Source organism: Sceloporus occidentalis, unplaced genomic scaffold (genome assembly GCF_023333645.1).
Source record: "Sceloporus occidentalis isolate IW3139 unplaced genomic scaffold, rSceOcc1.0.p SCAF_1, whole genome shotgun sequence".
NCBI classification, from domain to species: Eukaryota; Metazoa; Chordata; class Lepidosauria; order Squamata; family Phrynosomatidae; genus Sceloporus; species Sceloporus occidentalis.
In genome coordinates, this window is record NW_028316981.1 from 281,368,748 (window position 1) to 281,389,940 (window position 21,193).

General features: G+C 39.8%; 1 protein-coding gene across 8 annotated transcripts in view; it reads right to left on the minus strand.

The window, feature by feature from the left end:
• Positions 1-690: 690 nt before the first annotated feature.
• The window catches only part of MAST4 (microtubule associated serine/threonine kinase family member 4), a 367,302-nt gene continuing 346,799 nt past the window's right edge, over positions 691-21,193 (minus strand). For all 8 annotated transcript variants that reach the window (XM_089494950.1, XM_089494942.1, XM_089494935.1 and 5 more), the window contains 6 exons: positions 19,882-20,082; positions 18,106-18,335; positions 15,327-15,449; positions 11,005-11,141; positions 9,559-9,740; positions 691-8,505 (listed from right to left, as the gene is read on the minus strand). In XM_089494950.1, the coding sequence (XP_089351076.1) occupies positions 4,682-8,505; positions 9,559-9,740; positions 11,005-11,141; positions 15,327-15,449; positions 18,106-18,335; positions 19,882-20,082 (4,697 nt within the window). In that variant the 3' untranslated portion in view covers positions 691-4,681. The remainder of the gene's footprint in view (positions 8,506-9,558; positions 9,741-11,004; positions 11,142-15,326; positions 15,450-18,105; positions 18,336-19,881; positions 20,083-21,193) is intronic.

Genomic DNA, 21,193 nt, shown 5'->3' on the forward strand with positions numbered 1-21,193 from the left:
GCCAGACCACTCATTTCCCATAATGAAGACAAGATTTGAACTTATGTTGGACTGGTAAGAAAAAAAGATTAAGGCCTCTTGTCCTGTGCTTCACATTTGAGAAAAATCTAGCAGCAAAGAAATACAGTGGGTTTTTTCTTCATTATTTAATAAGGTTTCAGAAGACCCAAGGACAGAGACGTAGCTAGGATTTTAGGAAAGGGGGGGGGGGGGTCCAGACTAAGTGCCACCATTATAATGGGGCTTGAGTGCGGCGGTGCAGCAGCACACACCATTCATTTTTCTAATGGAAGGGGGGGTCCGGACCCCAAGAACCCCCCCCCCCTTGGCTACGTCCCTGCCAAGGAGGACAATTATTGCATACACTGGGCTAAGCAAAGCAAAGCCTGTGACTCAGGACTCAAAAAACTTGATAAAAATATTCTGTGCCCTCCAGGAAAGGGTGGCATTTTTTCATACTAGTTTAGGCCCAGGAAAGACCATTTTAGGTCACCATAAGTCAAAAACAACTAGGAGGCACACAAAAACAAAGCAATAATCTTAAGTTTATATAGGTACATATCTATTTATCACATGAGCTTCTTTTAGTGGTGGCAACTAGAAAACATTAAATAAACAATAAAGAACTCTTGGTTTGTATGTATATTGTTCAGATTTATTTACACAGAAGAATTCATACAAATTGTCCCATCTCCCATAATAGCTTTCAGTGTGTTAATTACAATATTTTAACTTACCAAAATAAATGCACTGGCAAATCCTAACCTGCTAGTTTAATGTTACAAAATGTGCTTTCCTAGAATAGTGAGAGCTTGTCATCTCTATTTGAGTGCTGTTCGAAGTAGACATGCCTGCATCTTCCAACAGCTGGTCAGTTCCACTCCTCTCACACCACATTTTGCTCAGGGCTTTTAATGAGGAAAATATTGTGCTGAGCTTTCCAATATTAAGTACAAATTTCCCTGTCCCATCACCTCATGCCTCCTCATCCAGTTGAGCAAAGATGACAACTGTGTCCAGACCAGATCCAGCTATGGTGACACTAATGTGCTAGGCTCCCTTGAGCACAAATCAAGGCAGTATTTCAATATGGGTGATAACACCACCATCCGTTTTCAGATGCATGTAGCATTTTTGAACTCTGAATTTTGTCAGTTGTAACTACACTGCATTTAATTGGAGATCAGCCACCTTCAGAGATATTATCGCTGTAGTCTGTCACTTGGAATCTATCACTACTATACTTGCTTACCATGGAAATCAAAAGGGTTGATACCACACTACTTGTTTCAGATACTAATATGGGGACACAACCATGGCTGATATTTGAAAAAGAATTCTCCTCCTACACTTATCTCACACCTGAAACAGAACTTGTTAGGAACCTAATTTTTATGGTTGATAGGCTACTCTATGTATGCTGGGTTTATTTGGGCCAAACTTTATAGGTGTGGCAGTGGATCTATGTGAGTTCCTGTATAATAGTACTTTACATTGGAATGAACTCATTTCATTATTTTCTTAATGGAGGTGAGCATCATGCTTGACAATTACTTGCATCAAAACAAAACATTGGGCTGGACATGATTCTTAATGTCTTGGAGAGGGAGGAAAGTATGAAATCTAAAGCTTATTGTGGAGTTTATACATTTTCCATTCTTTATATTTTACATATGTTGAGAAATATTGACATGAGCATGGCACTTTATGCTTGGCAGTGGCATAAGAATAAGTGAAGGTCTGAGCCAGTCACAATTTTATATCACACACACACACACACAAGCCCCTACATCTTTAGGTGGATGATTTGGGGCAGCCTAGTTTATTGTGGGGTGTAAATTCCTAGTTTAAACATGGTGATATCTGGAAAAGTGATTTATTTCTATTTAATTTGACTGCAATAGAGTGCAATACACCTCCAAAACACATTTCTGTAGCAACATTTTAAACTTCCAAGCACATATGGACATAAGAGCTTCCAGTAAAATATGTGTAGTAAGGCTTTCTCCTTCAGATAGCCATGCCTAATATGTGGTCTGTGGGAGTGGAGTGAGGGAGGAGCCCTATGGCTATTTCCCTGGAGGGAAATACAGGAGAAGCACTGGCATATGCACACTGGAGTGAGTGGGACTCTCACCAAAATGTATCAAAGAGCTCTGGAAGGTTCTGAATCTCTGCTGAGAAGATGTGGAAATATCTATTCATATCAGTGGGACAAAACCAAATTGCATATGCCACCATGGTGTTTCATTCCATTATAGGCTGTGTATTGAAACCTATATTGACGGAAGCCATTTCAAGAAACAAACTCAATTCCCTTGCATGCTCAGTTTTATTTTAACATTCTGCAACTGCATAAGTATAAATAGTTTTATTCAATTTCCACTGGTTATGACATCCAGATGGGGATTTGTTAAAGAAAATAAGACTGCAAACACTTTATTGCACAGATCCTAACAAACGTTCTTTTTAATAATTTGATCATCTACAGTAGGAAGTGCTACAAAGGGACAATTTAATATAGAACCACACAGAGACTGACAAAGTACATTTAAAGAGGATCTTTAACAGTTCACTCTAAGTTAAACATCAACAAACAGGAACTACATGAATGCAAGCTTAGGTGCTACTCCACTTCCAAAATGGGGAAAAAATATTTGGCAGAAGTGATAAAGCGCTATACAAAATATACATTAAAAAGATATATTTGTAAACAAGAAAGCTAGATGTGCTTTAAAGAAAACAAATGGAAGGTTTTTAAATGCAAGTAGCTGTAAACTATTAAATACCTCCCAGATAGAAATGTCATGATTTTAGAGTGCATTAATGTTCGGTGAATTCATTTCCAAAATACAGATACAGACTGTAAATGCCAGGACCATGCTCTTTAAAAAAACAAAACAAAACAAAAAACACCCAGTTGTTCTAAATAATTCATGAGTGCATATAAGGGAAATGAATGCACTAGCACTTCAGAGAAAATTGCAGAGACTTGCTGGTAATTTTATTTTCTTAGCAAAGACTTCTAAAAATGAGTAAAATCCCAACTGATGAAATGCTTTTTTCTGAGCATTTAGCATGCTGGTATTGTACAAACAACACTCATAGCTGCATTAAATTTGGATGACTACAGTTTGGGGAATGGAAAGGGAAAATATCTTGGCAGGGAGGCCACCATTAAATGAACTTTTGTAAATGAATATAGAAGAGAGAACATATAAAAATGGATCCTGGTCACTGTAGCAGATTTATCTGTGATCATTTTTCTGGAGTGTTTCCGACCATACCAAACACTTTTGCTCCAAATTTAACCAGACAAATTAGACACATTCCACAATGCACAAAATTCAAATAAGGCTTAGCAAAAGTAAAAAGGACACTCAAATTCTAGCACCAAATAGCTCAAATATTGCCCCCCTTTTTTACAAAACCACCTTTTTATTCTTTAAAAAAACACATTTACTTTTTTTCCAATACAAATAAAGGTCACAATATGAAATGTATATAGCTACTTAATGTACTTCAAAAAGAATGTGAAACCTAGGATGACTTGCTAAAAACAGCAAGCAACTCTACAACATAAGGCCCCAGCTAGGTATAAAATATTATCATGTGCTGGATATATCTAGGTACACTGTTGGGGGGAAAACCCATGGCTTCCCCATCCCCCCCAACTTCACCACTTTTGTCATAAAATAGAAAAGAAAGCTGAACCACTAAATGTTCAAATGTATCATGATAACAGAGATGATTAATTAAGGTAATGAAAAATGGTTTAACACTTTAAGCTATGTGCTTCTGCACAAGCTTCATACCCAAAAGGCCAGGTTTTAAATAACTATGGCCTGAATCAACAGTACAAACTGGGCTCATTGCAAAGTCACTATAGACTCAGCCTAGGATCCAGTGAAGGAAAGGTGAACACACAGCCATCATATTACCAGAAACTAGATTGTAAATGGCATGGTATGAGTTACAATAGTAATGGAGATTCTTCCCTTCGTTATTCCTAGCATAACCTAACCAAAAAGCAGACATTGTGCACTAAAGATCTGCAGTTTGGTTAGCTATTTAAACTAATACATCTAGCTCACTACCATACTACCAACCTCAAACTCTTAAAATACACACCTAAACTCACTGACAGCAACTAGATGTCTATTTTCTTAAATTTCATAGTTAAGTATAGAATTTTGAGTAAGTATAAAGTGGGGGACATTTTGTCCTCTGTCCTCACATAGGACCAGTATATTTGTGGGTTTAGCCTAGGCCCAGGCTTTAGTAATTCTGCTTCTTCTTAGATTATGGCAAACCAGTGGCAAAGCTACTATCATAAAAAGGTAGAAGAAATAATGCAATCAGCAGCAAAGTGGATACACTACATTCAGAACAACACACTATGAAGTATTTATAGACCATTTGCTATTTACCCCCTCCCTGCCCCTGCAATGTGTTTTTCAAATTGTAAAAGTATTTTTGTACAAATACAATATGGTAACAGTTTAACCGGTTACATTTGGGAAGGCATTTTGAGGGGAAAACAACAAGTCCTTTCTTTACACACCCTGCTTAAATGGCGCTGAGTATTTTTCTGCAAGAAAATACTACACAGTGCTGTTTTCTAAAGATAAAATGAGATACTACATTTTTAGTTAAGAAGTCGTAGTTGCAAGCCTTGATATTAGGATGTTTTTTTGTGGGGACTACTTTTCAAGACGTCTTTTCCTCGCCTCTGCCGGGCAGAGTCTTTGTCAGATGAAAGTGCATTGAGAGAGTCAGCTGAAGTCCCTGACTTTGGCAAATCTTTACCTACATTCTGTTTTCTTACAGCAGAAGACTGAGGCAGAATGGGGTCTTTCCCCTTTATGTCCACAGTGTTAGCAGAGTGAGATCTCTCTTGGTTTCTCACCTTTCCCCCACAGTCAGAAATCAGAATGTGCTCTTCCACAGGGGATGGAGTACAGCGCATGCCCAACAGGGAAACACTTTTAGTAATTTCTGCCCTTCCATCTGCTATGGAAGAACTGGTTTGCTTTTTCACTTCCTTGCAGCTGGCTGCAAGCGGCTCTGGTGGCCCCAGCTTAGCTTTTGTTGAAAACAAAACATGGACTTCCTGTCCAGATTCAGAGAAGCTGGATGGGCAGTCAAGTGGCTTTGTAGTAACTGCAGCTGTACGGCATGAACTCTGCAAAGGAACTGAGGAGGAATGTTTTGCCACATGCTGCTTACTCCCTTCTGCTAGTTGTTTCTGATTCATGTGTCCTCTGCCTTTAGTGTCCTGAACATTCTTGCTACCCGTGACTGTCTTGTCCACAGCTTTTCCTCTAGCATCACAGCTAGGAAGGGAAAGACTCGAATCTGATTTCCCATGGTCATTTTGAAAATAAAGTGCTTCAGTGCATTTTTTTGCTTCAAGTTGTTTTTCTGCCACACTAGACTGATTGCTTGGGCCCTTATCTGACTGTTTGTTTAATAAGGGATTTTCTTTTACAGCAGCTACTTTTGGAGGCATGCTTTGTTTGCTACGTATATGATATGGCTTTTGATCAACAGGGTCACTTAAGCTTGTCATCTCCTGTCTTTGAAAATGCTTAGTGTTGTCTGGTGACACTGCTGCTCCCTGGCTTTTGATGGAGGATTTAAATTGTTTTTCAGGCATGGTGCTATTTGTTTGGATTGTGGGTTCTGATTCACATTCAATAACCAGTTGCCGTTCCACCTGAATATGCTCATTATTTAATTTTTTTTGAGAGCTTGAGGAATATGAGAAACCTGCATTTTTCCCTTCCTTCCTAGAACCAGCCAAAGTCTGAACACCACTTTCCTTTTCTTTTGCATTTTTAGCTATTTGTTTTTGTGTCAGTTTATCAGAATTCTTCAAATTAAAAGAACAAGTGTCAGATACTTGTCTTGATTTAACAGTGCTATTTTCTGTATCTGATGCTGGTCGGAGATTATCTTGGTTGCTGTAACACAGAGGCACATCGGCAATGAATGTTTCACTGAATAACTGTCTTACAGAAGGACTTTCAGAATTGCTACTTTGCTGTCTAGAAACAAAGCTGGATTCTTTCTCACTAGCTGAAAGTGCAGTCTTATATTGCCTCTGCTCTTTTGCTTTCAGATCTCGAGGGCTGTCCTTTTGTACAGTTAGACTAACCATATTTTTTTCCTGTTTAGAAGCATTAGAATCTGAAAATGCTTGTAAAGACATTTGGAGGACTGAAGTTTCAGGCTTGCAATATGCACTTGCTCTCTGTATGCCCAAATCATCTCCTGAAAATTCAGTACCAGTGTTGCCATCCTCTTTTGCAGATTGTTTGAGCATATCCTTCACATCTTTGGATTTCAACTTTGAACTTGTTATGTGTACTTTTCCTGTTACATGTGTTTGTGGCTGCAAATTTGCATCAAAGGAACATCTTGGAGTACGTTTAGGGCCTTGACTTGGGGGCACATCTGTTACAGATCTCTTTGTTGAGGAATCCTCAGTTATCCCAGGCCTCTCTGGAAGGATATCATTGCTCTGCTGAGCCCTTGTGTGGCTGTCAGGCACTTCTTTCAAAAGTTTCTTCTCTTTTCGTTTGGCTTTTTCAGAATTGCCTTGTTGGTGGGCAGATTTGTTGGTTGTCACGGTAGAACTCTGGTTTTGGAGGCTAGGAGATTTAGTATCATTTGCACTAAGTTGGATTACCTCCTTTTTTTGGTTTATCACCCGTACAGTGGTATCACATTTAGCACTGAGATTGGAGAGTGGTTTTTCTGGTTGCTGTTCAATGGTAACAGACATTGCTGGTGAGCTCTGCGCATTTTTATTTGGCTTTGAACATGAAGACAGATTGAATTTGTAAGGACTGGATTGTTGGAAGATTTGTGGCTGCTCTTTTGGAGAAGATGGCTCAACCTTCATACTGCTGCCACCTGGGCATGTGGGTAGCACAGCATCATTTTCGGTATTTTGACCTCCTGGAAATGCAGATGAAGATATTTCTGTCTTTGAAACCTGTGGTCCTGAAAGTAATGCAATGTCTAATGTGCCTTCAATCGGTTTCAGGCAAGATACAGACCTTCCTTCTAACTTATATTCTGAAGGACTCTTTCGGACAGGTGACTCTGTAGAAATCATGGCTGATTTCTCCATACTAGTTTCTGCTCGGACATTCAAGGCTTTGAGGGGAACAAAAGCAACAGAATTAATCTGAATAGCATGAGCACTGCTGATAAAAGTTCGGCTTTCAGCAATTGAACTGGAATCCTGCACCACGTTTATAGGTCTGACTGAATTGAGCTGATGGCACTCATGCACATTTGATGTCAGTTTGGACTTTAATACTGGACAGGGGCTGTCATCTTTTTCTTCAAAGGACATTTTCTTCCGAAGATAATCGATATTTGCAAGCTTACTATCTAATCTTTCCAATTTGACAAATTCTTTTGTTGGTACTGTTTTATCTACATTTTCTCCTTTTCCATTCAGCATCTTGTCAGATGACTGAGGCAGAACATCCTGCAAGGTACATGAAGCGGGAGTTCTTTTGAAGTCGTAAGACAAATGACTGAGTTCATTAAATGGAGGCCCATGACATTGTATGTGTGCATCTGAAGCAATAAAATCATTTGATCTCATGCTTGCATTCTTTTGAAGGGTGTCCTTTAGCATGCCACCTACTGATTGTATCTCCAGAGCGGCAATTTTAGTTTCAGAGGGCTTTGATCTGTCCAAAGCTTTTGGAAATGTTTTCTTGCCATCTCTTTCCTCCAGAGAAGAGGTAACAGAGCTTTCTGATTCACCACAAGGTTCATGTACAGTGTTTGCTTTTTGCAAATATTCTTGTTTTTCTATCAGATCTTGCTTTTTCACAACTATCTTAACTTTTAATTTTTCTCTGTCCAACTCATCAATTGATTCTTGTCTGCCCAACTTCCTGGAAATGGGACGTTTTAAGCAACCTTGTTCTGCAGGCCTCACTCGTGTGAGTGACGGGGCATCTAAAACATTCTCCTCAAGGCTTTGAAGGGTTATATCTCGTTGAGATACTTCTCGGTTAACTTCTTCCTGAGTTACCTCCAGGCTGTGTTTGCGTGAACACAAGTGTTTCTTGTCAGTACCATAAGAAGGGGCAAGTTTCTCTTCGGACTGAACCCTTTTGAGCAATGGTGATCTTGGTGGTTCTGCACTCTTAGGTCTAACTATATGCCTGACAATAGTGGGAGGAGAGTGCATTTTGGCAGGAAAAGCCTGAGCTATTTTTGTGTTTCCAACTGAATGCCCCAATAAAGGTGATGGAGACCTCTGAGGGGATGTTGGCTGAGGAGTGGGAGAAGGGGTCCGTGCCAAGGGTGAAAGAGGAATGCTGCCAGCTGATTTGCGTCTTCCTGACCTGTATCTTTGCCCACCAAGTTTGGGACCTAATCCATGGAGGGTGCTGGGTCTAATATGCCCTGAGCCAGCTGGAGAATTGGGTGCACTTGAACTTGGAGAGCTACTTTGAGATGAATTTGTACCTGGGAGAGAAACAAATAAAACTTCACTGGTTTCCTTTTTGTATTTAAAAAAAAAACCCAAAATATTTCAGTTCAATGTACAGATTGTGTGTGTGTGTGTGTGTTATCTGTGGAAGCCAACAGGATTTTATCATTACTGGCTTGCAAAGATCAAATTTTTGTAGCTTTGAATCTTCCTTGTCTTCTTTTCCCCTGAAATTTTACATTAACTAAACCTGATCTACTTATAGATTTTTCTTCATTGTACTCACCTATCTGGCAAAGTACTGAGCTCTTGAAGCTGATATTAATACAGAGCTAATATAAGTCAGTATACAGTGGTCTCTCCACATCTGCAGGAGTTAGGGGTGAAGGACCCGTGTGAATGTGGAAAAATGCAAATAAAACAATACTATCTTTTTTATCGAAAAGAATACCCCTCTAGAAATCTCCAGGCCCTCCAGTGCAACTCTGTGGTCAACATCTGCCAAAAAATGATAATAAAATCATCCTGGAGGATCTACAAATGCCTAGATAAGTGTTTTCGCTAGGAACCTGTAGGTTCTCCAACACAACTCTATGATCAACATCTGGCAGAGTTGCGCTGGAGGACCTGGAGATTCCTAGAGAGAATCCACAAATAAACAAATCCGCAAAAGTCAAAGTCACAACAGTGGAGGGCTGATTGTACATATTTTCTGAATAATATAAGAAGTTCTTTCATAAGCTTTATTGGGGTGATTAAGTTTGGATTTTGGACTATTGTAGTAGAAAATCCCAAACTATGATCTTCCTGGAGGACAAATTCTCTATACAGTGAAGCAAAATAGCTGATTCAAGATGTCTCCCTCTGGATGAAGTCTGTATATTTTAAGACTATATAAGACCTGGTGTAACTCTTTTACACTAGCTCTCAGAGCTGGTTTCTTTTTTCATCTCTTGAAAGTTCTACAGTACAATATGTCCCATCCCCTACAGTGACCAAGATATTCTGCTCAGGTTTATAAGCATCTGAGTGCAATCAACAGTTAGCCCTTTTATTTCTTTAGGGAATCTGTAACCACAAATACTCACCTGAAGGGAAATCAGGGGTGGAGCGAAGGCTTGGTGTTGGTGAGCGGGGAGACAAGCTATGAGTTGGTGAACCAGGCAAGCTCTCTCCTGATGAAAGTGATCTGTTCAAGCATGAGAAACTCCGACTCGTATGAAGAAGGGGAGATGGCTGCTTAGCTAGTTTTTTGAAAAGTGATCTTCTCCTAACAGGAAAACAAGAAGTCATTTATGAAACACATATGTCTAGAAATATTATCTTGGCTTTAATAAAAAAAAATTCTACCCACAAGATGGAAAAAACACACAATACAGAACTACCTGATCTTTAGATAATACGGCAATAAGGAGCTTAAATACATGTCTGAAATGTACAAAACCATAGCAGTTTATGAACTGTACAAGAGTTTAGAACAATTCTTGGATTTGTACTATACAGGTTTTAAGGACATGGGGTGGGGCTTTCACCATTCACTGTTGCAGGCCAAAAAGAAAGAAAATAAATAAATAAATCTACAACCCCCAAATGTTAGTTTATGAAAAACATTTCATACTGTCTACTAAACAAATATATGCCACTATCTTACCAAGAAGATTATATTTTTAGTGGGATTTAAGGAACTATTCTATAGGTTGTAAACAGCACATAAACTGGGCACCTGTCACATAACTTACAGTACAAAAGTATGCAGCGAAGCTTACTCATCCAACTAATGACAGACAGATGGAACAATATCTTTTATATGATTCTAATCAAAAGGTACTACTGTGGAAGTATGCTTCTACATACTATTTAATGTAAGGAGATATTACAGAATATTAAAAATGAAAAAACAACATTATGAAGATATTTCATAAAGATATTTGTTGAGCAGATAGTATGAAATATGAGAGTTATCTGGAAATGAGGGCGGGTTACAGATCGCCCATTTGGGGCGGGCTGTGCCTGCCCCTTTCCCCGGTGTATCGGGGCCTCAGTGGCTAGAACGGCAGCCGCTAAGGCCCCGATCCGCCGCTTTTCAGGCTGTGGGGAAGCGGCAAAACGCTGCTTCTCCGCAGCCTGAAAAGGGGTGTCCCTGGGGCTTCAAGCCCCAAGGACACCCCGCGGCGGCGGGGAGGAGGAGAAACCCCCGCTTGGCCCCTTTCTCCTTTGGTCCGCTGGACGCAGCCGTCTGAAGGCTGCGCCCAGCGGACTAAACCAGGAAGGAGCTCCGAAACGGCGGCACAGTCATGACGTCCTCATGGCGGCGGCTGTGTGGAACGGCCACCGCCATTTTGTGCGTGCAGAGGGCGTACTAGGGTTAGGGGGGTGCGGAAGCACCGCCCCTTTCTAACCCTAGTGCGCGCTCTGCACGCACAAAACGGCCCGTTTGTAACGGGCCGAAGAGAAAAAACAATTTATTTGCATATAAAGAAGAATGTTTCCACAAGCATGACAAATTTATTTGGCATTAAATAACCACAACTCACCTTTCCAAACTTTCTTTCTTTTTTGTTTTCTTACTCCGTCTAACCATTCGGCCCCTATAGCTATTTCTTCTAGCTGGTCCCGTTTTTATTGAAGTGTTCTCAAAAGGTGTTGTAGTAATTGAAACTTTATTGCCACTCTGCCAAATAAGAATTTCAAGTTGTTACTATATGACTGTTCTCCAAGTGGAACAAAGGGAATCAGAGGATGGTTTCAGAAGAAACATTTCCCCATGCCAATTTCACTACCAAGTCTTGCTTTCTACTAATTTCATCTAGCTGAGACATCTGCTTTATTACAAGATAACGGGATCTTTGGAGAATAAATCTTGATCATTTCCTGCTTTCTGACAACATCACATGATGATGGCAGTCATGAGTTTTATGTATGGAAGAATATCTCACTGGGCAATAAGTGGGATGGGATTACCTTTGGCTCTAAAATTAGAATTCTTTGAATATACTACTGGTTTACTAAGGTGGCACCTAAGACTTGACTTGATTCAGCTAGGCAATTTTAGGTCTACGTTTTCAGTATGAATAATTCATTTTCCTGTTTTTAGTTTTCATGTACGTTTTGTTACAGAAAGTGAAATCAGCTGTAGAATTCTAAGTGGCCATTAAGAGAGTGGAGGAGCAGTGGTTTTGAACTAGCCACAAGAAACACCCATGGGTACTCTAGATTTATACACCAGACAGAGTTGCTATTTTTTAAAAAAGAATAATGGAATGGGGAGGACTTTCATAAGCAAATTGTGGCATGTCATGGTGGTGGGTGAGTGTTTACAGTTCAAAGGAAAGAAAATCCAAACATACACTAATTGGTATTGTGGTGGTGGTGGTGATGATGATGATGATGATGATGATGATGCAACTTTAAAGTAGCTCTTTGCTTTGGGGCCAAAGGACAAAAAACAGACAGAAAACAATTTACAGAGCAGCTGCTCCAATAGTGGGCGTGCCATCCACAGGTTTGGCAAGCCCAGTTGATTTCAATGGCTTTGCATGCATGTGGCCCCGGAAGAGGGAGCACACATGCGCGCCACCACTGAATGCCAAAGAACTTGAGGTCCTGTGGTTTTTGCCAACCATGTGGAGGGATGTCCAAAACCCCCGTGGATAAGAGGGGCCTACTGTTCACTAATTTTTAAGATATGGTCTTTTTTTGTCAGAGATAGTATACGAAACACAAACACAGAAGGTTCGCCACCCACAAACCATTTTTTTTAGAGCTTGTGGCTCTACTTGGAAAACTACACAAGATCTTTTTGTGGAAGTACCATGATGAGACTGACGGGAGTGACATGATCCCATCAGTGAATGGCTGTTCCAAGAAGCACGTTCCTTGTGTAGCATTCCAGCCAGGCTGCTCAGGCATACATGCTAACCTCTGCATTGTAACAGAGCCACCCATTGACAAACATGAGCTTATAGTTTTTTGCTATTTGGTTGTAAAGTATATTGAATCAGTAATACAAATATTTTTGTTTTTTGGATTTGTTACTTTTCTGACAGATTTTTAAAGAACTGTTAAAGGTCATAACTACATAACTCTCTCTATCTTTTTTGTTTGTTTGTTAATCTTTTAACAAATATTAAGAAATGTTCTCACTGTGCTTGAATCCAAGAAATGACTAGCTGAAACATATTAATGCACTTTCTCAATAATAGCAAAAATGCCATAAGAATAAAGTATGACATCATCTATTTTGAAAAGAAAAACAGATTAACATCTCATCTCGGGGTGGGGGATGCATAGCCCACTCTCTTTCCCCACCTGCTGGATTGATATTGCATCTACAACATTCATCTGGAGTAATCTATTTACAACAAATGCCTGTGGAAAGTAGCAAGCAAAGTTGTACAAAGTAGATGATAATTGCTTATTAAAATGTTGGTTCTAGCAACCATGTAGTTATGGTTGTCATCAGGTTTACATGTTATTTTCACTACAGAAAGAATAGTGAATGTTTCCACCTACTCTTTTTATTTAAACCTAATATTCATTGATACTGCAGTTCTACCTCTCAACTCTGCCACCTTATGTAAGCCTGAAATCTCTGCTTGTGTCTTTTACACAAAGGGACAATGTAATGTGCAATTAGCAAACCGAAATGGCAGTTTTTCAAAGCCCACCCCTTGGACAGTATCAGCTTTTAGAAAAAGCCTTCTGATCCTCCAATATCTAATAGGGAAAAACATTAAGCAGCACACCAACATCCTATTCAACTGTTTTTGCACAATTACAAAGCTCTGAAGCCTTGATTTAAGCTTTTAAAAATATTTCAAAATTTTGAGGCTTCAGAGCTCCAAAATTGTGTAAAAAAGGAAAAAAATAATTAAAAAATGAGGAGGAGGAGGGGAGAGTGACATCACATCACTGCCAATCACGTGAATGTCCTGGGAATGGCTTTCCACGGCATTGCGTGATTGGCAGTTCATTCATGGGTTTCCCCTGTGAATGAAAAGGGATGGGGCAGCTATGGGAGCGAAGTGGCATCATGTGATCAACATCGCTGATGCTATTTCCTTCCCCTGGGAATCATGGTTTAAAAGCCTCATATGATAACCTCCTATGAGTGAGTGTGGTTTTATTACCAAAATTAACTAGAACTAGTTAGGAAAGGGTGATCTGCTTTATACACTAAATCTATGCTGTCATGCTCCTGTTGACTCTTTGCTCTGTGAATTGTTATGGCTCCAGCCACAATTTTAATTTTTCTTTTATGTCTTCCTCCATTTTTGAATTAGCATGGGGGATTCATCTATGCTCCACGTTTCCTTACTTGGGAGGCACAGCTCCAAACATAACTTTGACCTTTAGACCACAGCACCCCACCCCCACCCCCACCCATTTTGGAGATCACAGTATTAATTAGAATGGTAGTAGCATTTTAATAAATATCTTAAATGTCTTGCTGCAAAACATCTTGAAAACAACATAAGTTAAGGTTTTTAAGGACAAAATGGTTATCTCCAGAATGCACTTATGAACAATATGGAAAGAGTTGGAAAGGCAGTTGACAGAGGCCTCCAATAATACAGCAATGGCATTTGTCATGTGTTATGAGACACATGAAGGAAGATGAAAAATGATTACAGAGTTCAGAGTACAGATAATTGCAAGGAGTGCTTCATTTTTGTTCATTACATATTTGTTATGCTTCTCTTCAATGACATGGGAATGCATCTCCACCCCAACTACCTGCCTGCCTGCATAATCTCTGTGAAGTGAGCATTCAGGACTCATGTTGTATTAAGCTTAATTGGTTATATTCTTCCTCAGGCTTCTAACAATTTTCCACTTGGCTGGCCAAGTATATGCAGCGTAGAACCATTGTTAAATGCCCAGGGCAACTAAAACAGGGTTATTATAAAGAAGTCATTTATATGTTTTGAGAGCTGCCTAAATTCCAAAAGGATCTATAATATGGCAGACATATTTATATTGTAAACAAATATGCCATGAAGTTTTGATACTTTTACATACATTTAAATTAGGGTCAACTAGATCAAAAATCAAGCTTATACCTTGTTTTAATCCTAGACTGAGGGCTGGCACAGATCGGCACAATATACTGGCTTCCCGGCGGTGTGACGTATAGACGCCACATGCCCTGTCGCTGCCCTGAAGCCAAGTGTCACACCACCTCTCTGCTCAAATGGGGGGCAGCTTTTTGGTGCTCTGGCAGCATAGCGTTTAAAAGCCACACGCTGAAGTAGCGCCGAAAAGCTAGGGCGGGGGCAGTGGAAAGGGCAGCTTTTTTCCAGTGCAAAAAGGAACAGCATTTTGCCAGTTCTTTTAAGGGCCAGAAAAACGCCAGATCAGGGCTGCATCGTGTGGCTGCCCCAGTCTCGCGATCAAAGGGACAGTCTGTTTCGGCCCTAACTTACATGTACATTCAGATTTTAACTGCCAATTTGTTATTGTGTGCTTTCAAGTGATCTGCAATTTATGTCAACCCTAAGGCAAATCTATCATGGAGTTTTCTTGGTAAGATTTCTTCAAAGGAGGTTTGCCATTGCCTTCCCCTGAGGCTGAGATCATGTGACTTGCCCTGAGTGAGGAATCAAGCCCTGGTCTCCAGAGTTGTAGTCCAGCACTCAACACCTATGCCACGCTGGCACAACTGAACAATAATTAGATCTAAGTATTGCTTCCTCTCATTCTCCAGTGGTATGTCCACTAAATTTGTTGACTCATGAATGCATCTTTATTGTTGTCATCACAGAAAACTGGTTGAATGAGCCATAATCTTTAGTAAGATTTTACTTCTAGTAAGAAAGATATAGGTTTCTGGAACAAAAGTTTTAAAAAGTTTTACCTTTAATAACAGTTCTATGACTTCAGTGTGAACAAGACCATGCACCGGCTCTCCATTGATGTGAGTGATGAGATCACCAGCTTTGAGTCCAGCTTGATAAGCTGGACTTCCCTCTTCAACATTCTAAAAAAGCGGGAAGAGACATTTTCCAGCAAAATCATTTTAAGTTGAGTCCCAGTTTGGGATAAAGGCATGATATACATAGAATGCTGCTGCTGCTAAGAATATTTCTACCTATTTGGCGTAGAATTGCACCACAATGACCTAAATCAGATTTAGTCTCATAGTAAGTTCTAACTAATCAATGAAACTTAACATACCAGAGGCTGCCATTGATCTAAAAGCAACAGTGAAATTTTCACAAAGAAACATGGAAGATTTACTTTTTAATATACTGTATTTTCTGGCGTCTAAGACTGCATTTTAACCCAGGAAAATCTTCTCAAATGTCGGGGGTTGTCCTATACACCGGGTGTCATCTTATAGGGCAGGTGCTGAAACTTCCGAGCCAGACTGGAGGATCAGCATTCGCTGCATATGTAATTGAAGGGCGCCTGGAACCCCCAGGGTATGGAAAAAAGAGTCATGTTTGCAATACCGCTCTGATAGTCTTGGAGACAGGGAGAGCTGGGCAGGCAGGGAGAGCTGATTAATCCAAGCAGGCTTTGTATGCAACAAGTTTTCCTGCTAAGTATCGGCATGTCATAAGCATTTGAATTGAAATCAAATCTGGTTTTTTTAAAAAAAAATTATTTGGTGTGCGTTGGTAGAGGGGTAGTCTTATACGGTGAGTATATCCCAAAGTCTATATTTTAAGTGGAAAAGTAAGGGGTCGTCTTATACACCCAGTCGTCTTATACGCCGGAAAATACGGGTAATCTTTCTAACTACAAATGGTTTACATTATGAAGTTTATACAAGGAATGTTCAGTATTTTCACTTATTTTTAAATGGTTTTTAGTATGATTGAAATTAACATTTTTTAAAAGTAAATTTGTTGAATTTTTTAAATACGGGGGGAAAACGTATTAGGATACAATGTACTGCACTTTGTAATTACCACTGCCATAGTTTTGTACATTGCTTCCCTGTTTAAAAGCTCCATATTGCAAACTATTTCAGTACAAAAGTAATATCATACAATAGAAGTGTCATACTTCAGCACCAAAAATGCAATGAGGTAAAGAAAGACAGACAAATTCTATTAAGGTACATGATGCTTATATGGTAAAATTTTTCTAAGTAACCAACAGCAGGCTACTGTCCACAAAAGTCTATGCCAATTAATTATTTCATTAAAATATTTACATCCTGCACTTTATCCAAAGATCTCAGGGTAGCATACAATAAAAGCAATCTAAAATTTTTAAAATACTATGAATAATTTAAAAATTTAATAGGTTAAAATATGTTAAAAATTAACAAATGATGGATTAAAAGGGTTAATGTAGTTTAAACTAGATTGAAACTATGTGCATGGGTGGGTTTTTATAAAATTAATTAAGCCCCCAAAGTTTTAATAAAAAACCATATTTTTCCTTGGTGTCAAAACAAGCAGCAATGTTGCTGCCACCCAGGCCTCCAAATAAAACTTTTCTGTCTTTTGAGTTATGCTTTTGAAGTAGAAGGGGGGAAAATACCGCAAACACCGAGCCATGACATTTGTTTTGTTTTTGAAAACAGGATTTACATGGACAAACATGAGGGAATAGCATTGGGCTAGGAAATCATCCTTCCTGAAATCCCAGTCAGAGCTAAAACTACAGAGCTAAATGCACAGTAAAAGGCTGTTTCCTCTGTTAATATGGTTGATGAGGAGAGGATGGAAACTGCTTCCTTTCCTGTTTTTCTGATGGAAGCAGTTATGTGGGCAGAAGGATGTAACTGGATCACATCTGAATTTACTTTTTTCTACAATAAATAATTGTTTTTAATGGATATATTCCTGCCACAGTTTATGCTCCTGGTTAAAATGCCATCAAGGAAGTCATGATTACAAGAAATATCTGAGGCGAGGTACACACGGGTGAAAAGGTTCATGCTCTCCTCAGCTTGGTGTAATCCTGTTTAGACAACACAGGTCAAAGCCATGGGCTGGGAGCAGGCATACCAACACTAATCCAACAGGTCCAGCTTGAAGCCGGCCCTTATCTTAGTCTAAAAGGACTTGCTGTTTACAGTGGAGTTTCCCAGAAACTCCACCACAGCAGTTGGTAGACCAGATGACTGTGTACTCCTTTACCTGCTGCCGCTGCCCTCCTTAAGTTGCCACATCATGGCCTGAGTGATTAGAACGGTGTGCGTGGCCACATGGGTGAAGCCAGGCACCCTCTATTCACACTTATGGGCCATGGCAGGGGCCTTCACAGAGAATGGCAGCAGCACCCACAGGGTGGTAGCAATGGTGGCTTCATGGTGCGGTGGTGTGTGGACATGGGAACCCCCATTCACAGCTGTGGAGGCCTAGGTGAATATTGGGAGCAGGAATATGCCAGAAACACAGGTGTGATACCACAGGGAATATCCAGACACCTTAGTTAACCGATACGTGGTCACATACAGCTAAGAATTAAAACTGGCTAAGTACTGCATGGAACATCTCAAAAATTGGTCTTCATTTTCAGCGGCATATAATGAATATTTTGTAACCAGAAAGACAGATCATTGAAAGCCAGAATGTTAACAGTATAACTACCACTATCTGATTTAGGCTTGAAACAGTAAATGGAAAACATTTTTCAAGTGCTGTGATAATACAAGCCAATGTTAAAAACCTTACCCAGACAATATGATGAACTGTATAGATATCGCTATCACCCACATACACTCTGATTGCTCGGATAGTGAAGCCATATTTTTTTCCAGAAGTGTGAATTATGACAGGCTGGTGAGGACTGGCTGAAGCAGTTGAGGAGTCACGGCTAGGAGAAGAATCTCTGGATGATGAGGGATCTGAAGATGCAGAATGGGGGGACATTGGACTTCCCAGAGGAGATACACCAAATATATCTGGAAGAAATGGTTCTCTATATAAGATTTTATTCAGATATGTACTGCATATAATACTCACAACATATAAAACTCCCCTTATTTTATTTATGCACAATGGGATAAAAATCTTAAAATGTGGAAAAAAATGCAAAAATATGCTTTTTCAATGATTTTTCAATTCTAGGACTTTTTGTGAAACCCAATGTCTTTTTGTATAATAGTTTATGGTTATTGCTGCTGCTGCAGGAGAAAGAACCTATCCTTGGTGTCTCATGGAGTCATCTTGTGGACTATCTTGTAGTAGCTAACAATTTTTCAAATAGTAACAAGAACAGGATAGGGGGAAAAAAGAAAATTTACACATATTGTTTACATTTTTAACCCACGTAGACAGCCTTGAAACAGCAGCTATTGCTTAAGCCATCACTACCCTAAAAATATTCTGAATCTTAGGCGCGTTACAGACCGCCCCTTTGGGGCGGCCTGTAGGCGCACCTTTTCCCGCTGGATTGGGGCAGCCGCTGAGGCCCCGATCCGCCGCTTTCCAGGCTGCGGGGAAGCGGCAAAAGGCCCCTTCCCCGCAGCCTGGAAAGGGGTGTCCTTGGGGCTTCAAGCCCCAAGGACACCCCGCAGCGGCTGGGAGAAGGAGAAAGGGGCCGTTTGGCCCTTTCTCCTTTGGTCCGCTGGGCGCAGCCGTCTCAAGGCTGCGCCCAGCAGACCAAACCAGGAAGGAGCTCCGAAATGGAGCTCCTTCCGGGGTCGCGGAAAGGGTGCCCTAGGCGCCCTGCCGCGACCCCAATACGTCACAACCGCGCCACCTTGTTTGGAGGCGGTGCGGTCGTGACGTATTGATGGCGGCGGCCGTGTGGAACGGCCGCTGGCATTTTGTGCACGCGCAGCTCGCACTAGCCCGCCTTAACCCTAGTACACGCTCCGCGCGTACTTTTAAGCCCGTCTGTAACAGGCCTTAGTTTTGAAGGGAAATCTCTTGTTTTGCTTTAGACATAAATGGGACCGAGCTATGTGTAAATTGCTATGTTCACATCCATTCAGCCCAATCCATGCAGGAGTAGGAATTGGCTTTCAACCAAATTTACTTTGATATCAGTTGTATTCAGAAATTGATTAAGGGATACAAAAGGTGTAAAATCTTTGTTCTCTCACTATCAACATGACCAGCACATTCAAAAATCATGTGCAGATTATTCCACTATTTACTAGGATAAGGATGGAATTAAAATAAAATTAATTCCTTTCTATATAATAAACTGCATGTACATAGGAAATTCTGAATCTTGTATTATAAAATGGAAGTTCATGTTTCTGCTCCATTGTTGATGGACCAAAAAGCAGAACAGGGCTAAAAACTGGTACAGTTTTCAATCTTAATTATTCTACGGATTCAAAGTAAATTTTTATTTATTTATTTGTATCCTGCTCTTTTCCCAGGACTGGGACTCAAAACATTGAAATCTCTGATTTGATTAACAAAAGTTTTACTGAGGTCAAACTGCAAAAAGGAACACAGAAACATACATTTAATGGTTATAATAATATTCTGTACCTCCTGGGATCATAAGAGACAGAGCACTGGCTGAGAGAGACTTTGTGACTTTTCCTGATATTTTCTTTTTCTCTGTAGTTTCTAATCGCTGACGAGCTATATGAGATGCTTGATCATTAGGTGGCTTTGAGAAATTATCTGTGCTGTCCAAACTTTCGTTTCTTCCATTTATCTGATCCAAGTGTTCTGAAAAACTGCCAACTGCACAAAAAGAAAAAGATGAACCAATTAAGGAAACAGGCAAACTAAGAAGTGGGAGAACTCAGCCATGGTGTGGGATCATTTTTTGGGCAACAAATTAAAAAACAAACATTAGGGCAAGTACTAAGATTACTGTTGATACAACAAGTCTAATCTTACTAGCAGCTACAGCAAATTTTGCCACCATGGAGGTAATGAATACATCATTACCAGCCAAAAGCATACAGATCTGCTGGGAACAAGATCTTTCGGAAGGAGAGTATAAAACATGATCAAGGAAGTTTTGTCTAGGAGCTGTATAAAGAAGGCAATGTAAAAGATAATGTTCAATATTCTCCACTACCCCAGTTTTACAAATACACAATCTTAAGTGGATAGGGGTGTTATTATATCTGCCTGTCAAATAGGCAGAAGGCATACATTGAAACCGTAAGGCTGTAAATGCTTTTCTAATGGGGCCAGAGTAAGATTAAAAAAATAATTCTCTAATCCAAATAATGTTTTATATAATGGAAACCAAAAGGAGAAAGAAGAGTTTGAGAGTGATTGTAAGTTGGCCCATTTAGCAACAAGATGGATTTTCCTTTAATCAGTTGCTTAACTCTACTGGCAGCATAATTTGGTAGTGAGTCAACATTAATCTCATAGCTCTGCAGTATCGTTCTGACAATATATGCCCAGGAACTTGAGGAGTTAGAAGATAATTGCTCTAAAAAGCATTTTTGGGGAGCCTGGAATCACTCATGGTCAACAACAGCACATTATAAATAAAATGTAATAATAATAATGACTTATTTATTTAAATATTTATTTATTTATTTAACTTCAACCAGTAAAAAGCAAGTGCAATATGTATAATGGCTTGAAGGGCAATCTGACCTGTTTTTGCTCTCAAAAAGGAGATAGGGAGACTTTTAGGAACAGCCAACAGGGATCTCAAGAATGAATTCTGAACAATTTCCAAATTAGATATACTATTATACGCCCAAATTTCTGCACCATATAATAGTTGAGGAACAATTTTTCTTTGATAAACCTCAACAGAAGGGGCTACCAATTGACCTCCTTGAAGTCTATGGAATTTTAGGAGGGAGTGTATACAATGAGATGA